The sequence below is a fragment of the Papilio polytes genome, unplaced genomic scaffold (genome assembly GCF_000836215.1).
Source record: "Papilio polytes unplaced genomic scaffold, Ppol_1.0 DF824191.1, whole genome shotgun sequence".
In the NCBI taxonomy this organism is placed as follows: Eukaryota; Metazoa; Arthropoda; class Insecta; order Lepidoptera; family Papilionidae; genus Papilio; species Papilio polytes.
This window is the reverse complement of record NW_013525013.1, coordinates 1,897,151-1,899,783: the sequence shown is the minus strand read 5'-3', so window position 1 is coordinate 1,899,783 and position 2,633 is coordinate 1,897,151. Positions and strand designations below refer to the sequence as shown.

General features: G+C 39.1%; 1 protein-coding gene across 1 annotated transcript in view; it reads left to right on the top strand.

The window, feature by feature from the left end:
• Window positions 1-2,633, top strand: part of LOC106110710 (ATPase family AAA domain-containing protein 2-like) — a 17,437-nt gene that overhangs the window by 7,108 nt on the left and 7,696 nt on the right. Inside the window, 4 exon segments of the mRNA XM_013292607.1 lie at window positions 273-409; window positions 863-1,074; window positions 1,613-1,719; window positions 2,013-2,182. Of these exon segments, the coding sequence (XP_013148061.1) occupies window positions 273-409; window positions 863-1,074; window positions 1,613-1,719; window positions 2,013-2,182 (626 nt within the window).

The following is a 2,633-nucleotide window of genomic DNA, read 5'->3' as shown; positions in this document are numbered from 1 at the left end:
TGGCTTGCAATAGTCGACGTAGGAGCCGTTGTAATATCTCTTGACTAAATTTTGTTTAACACTCCATATACAGTCTAGGAAGGTTATATGTCTATTAAGGATTAAGAGTAAAAAAATAATATTCAAAAGTACATAAAAGAAGCAAGTTAATGTACCGTGGCTAAATAAAACCGTATATAACAAGTAAAACAGTAGTGACTATACCCGGAGTTAAAAATTTGATTCAAAAACATAATCTATGGAGCTTTTAAGTGTTTTTTTTTTGTTTTTAGGCGAATAAAATGAAGCCATCAATAATATTCTTCGACGAGATAGATGCATTAGCGCCAGTGCGCAGCGTGCGGCAGGAGCAGGTACACACCAGTGTTGTGGGTACTCTGCTTGCTGAGATGGACGGACTCTGTGATAGGTATGGTGTTTTTTTACTAGATTTCGCCCACGCCTCCGTCTGTGTGGAATTAAAGAACAAAATTAAGTAGGCTATGTGTTCTTCCAGAATATCCTATACATCTCTGCCAAATTTAATCGGGTTTTCATCACATTTGGCTACAAAACAAACAAACATCCATCCAAACTTTTGCATTTATAATATTAGTGACATAGATATTATAGTATAGTATGGTATTTAAGCAGTTGGAAAAAAGGAAGGATTGAAATTAATGTATTTGAAATAGATTATCAATGTATGTATTTTGTGTATTTTTCTTTACATATTTTACCAATACATGGATGAAGCCGCACTGGAATAGCTCTTGTTTCTATAAAAGTTAATTTTATTTTTCAATTTCATAATATAAATTTTGGTCCTTCGAGCCGGATATTTACATTAATGGAGATGCGTTAATAAGCTTGTTTGTTACAGAGGCGAGGTGATAATAATAGGAGCGACTAACCGTCTGGACGCGGTGGACCCCGCGCTGCGGCGGGCGGGCCGCTTCGACAAGGAGCTGTACTTCCCGGCGCCGCACGCCGCCGCGCGCCGCCGCATCCTGCACATCTACACGCACCAGTGGAGCCCCCCGCCCTCCTCACACACCCTCGATCATATCGCTGACATCACCAATGGATATGCAGGTATATTAAAAAGGCTTATTTTATTTCTGACTAGCTTTCCCTCGCGACTTCGTCCGCATGGAATTAAAAAATAAAAGCAGCCAATGTGTTCCTCCAGACTATCCTCTATGTCTATGCCAAATTTCATCTAGATTCGTTTAGCAGTAAACTGCTGTAAACTGCAGTAAACTAGGAGTTAAGTTAGTTAGTAGATCGGCATAAATGCTGATCCATCCATCCATCTATCCACCAATCAATCAATCCATCCATCCATCCATCCATCCATCCATCCATCCATCCATCCATCCATCTATCTATCTATCCATCCATCCATCCATTCATCCATTCATCCATCCATCCATCCATCCATCCATCCATCAATTCATCAATCCGTTTATCCAATCATTTAAAATATTGGTTTTTGGTATTTTAAAGATTTACCGAAAGAGAAACGAAGAAGTATGTGTTACATAAGAATATACTCGCGTCGTCTTGTGACATCATAATTCTTAAATCAAAGATGGTATATTTATAAAGTAAAAATTAATTTATCTTCCAGGTTCTGACTTGAAAGCGCTGTGTTCAGAAGCCGTGTTACGAGCGTTAAGACGGGTGTACCCGCAAGTGTACGAGACTGAATACGCACTTATTATTGACACTAAAAATGTTAGTATTCTTTGAAAAATATTAATGTACGCCGGCATAATACTATAGCGAATACCTGCATACCGCAAAAGCTGGGTTATGGTGTATGAAATGGTAGAAATAATGCAAAATAATGTTCCGACAGTCCTATTTACCTTTATCTTTTGTAGTCTACGATTATTTTTAAAGTGTAAGGTGTCAAAAGATCAAAAAGCTACTGGAATTCGCCAGAATAGTAAAACGAATATTGCTCTCAAGCATCTTCGCTCTGTACTATAAAGAACACCTTCAGATGTCCTGACTGTTGTTTCCAGGTGGAGGTGCAGCAGGAGGACCTGGAGCGCGGCATGCTGGGGCTGGTGGCGGCCAGCAGCCGCAGCGCGCCGCCGCCCGCGCGCCGTTTGCTGCCGCACGAGCAGGCGCTGCTGGCGCCGCAGCTGCGCGCCGCGGAGCAGCTGCTGCGCCAACACACGACACAAAACAGGTTGAATACAATATACATCACCATAAAATACTTTGACATTGTAATTTTAACTTAGTGATTCCATGGTTTGAACCGAGTTCATTCATTCAAAGTGTCATTTTATTTACTAGCTTTCGCCTGCGACTCCGACCGCGAGTAATAAAATAACAAAAGAAAGTATTCGGTGTTCTTCCAGACTATTCTCTATATCTATACAAAATTTCATCGAAATCCGCTCAGCATTTTAGGCTACAAACTCTAACATACAGACAACAGATGTACACAGTGTTCATAAAAATATAAAAGTCCAGATAATAAATGTTGAATCAAAATACTTTGATAATAATCCAATAAGTTATGATACAATCTGATAAAGTTGTATGTAAACCTAATTTAACATTTGATCATATGAGATCTAAATTTAATATTTCTTTGCATCATAACTTGAAATAACTATAGAGTTTAGAATGTT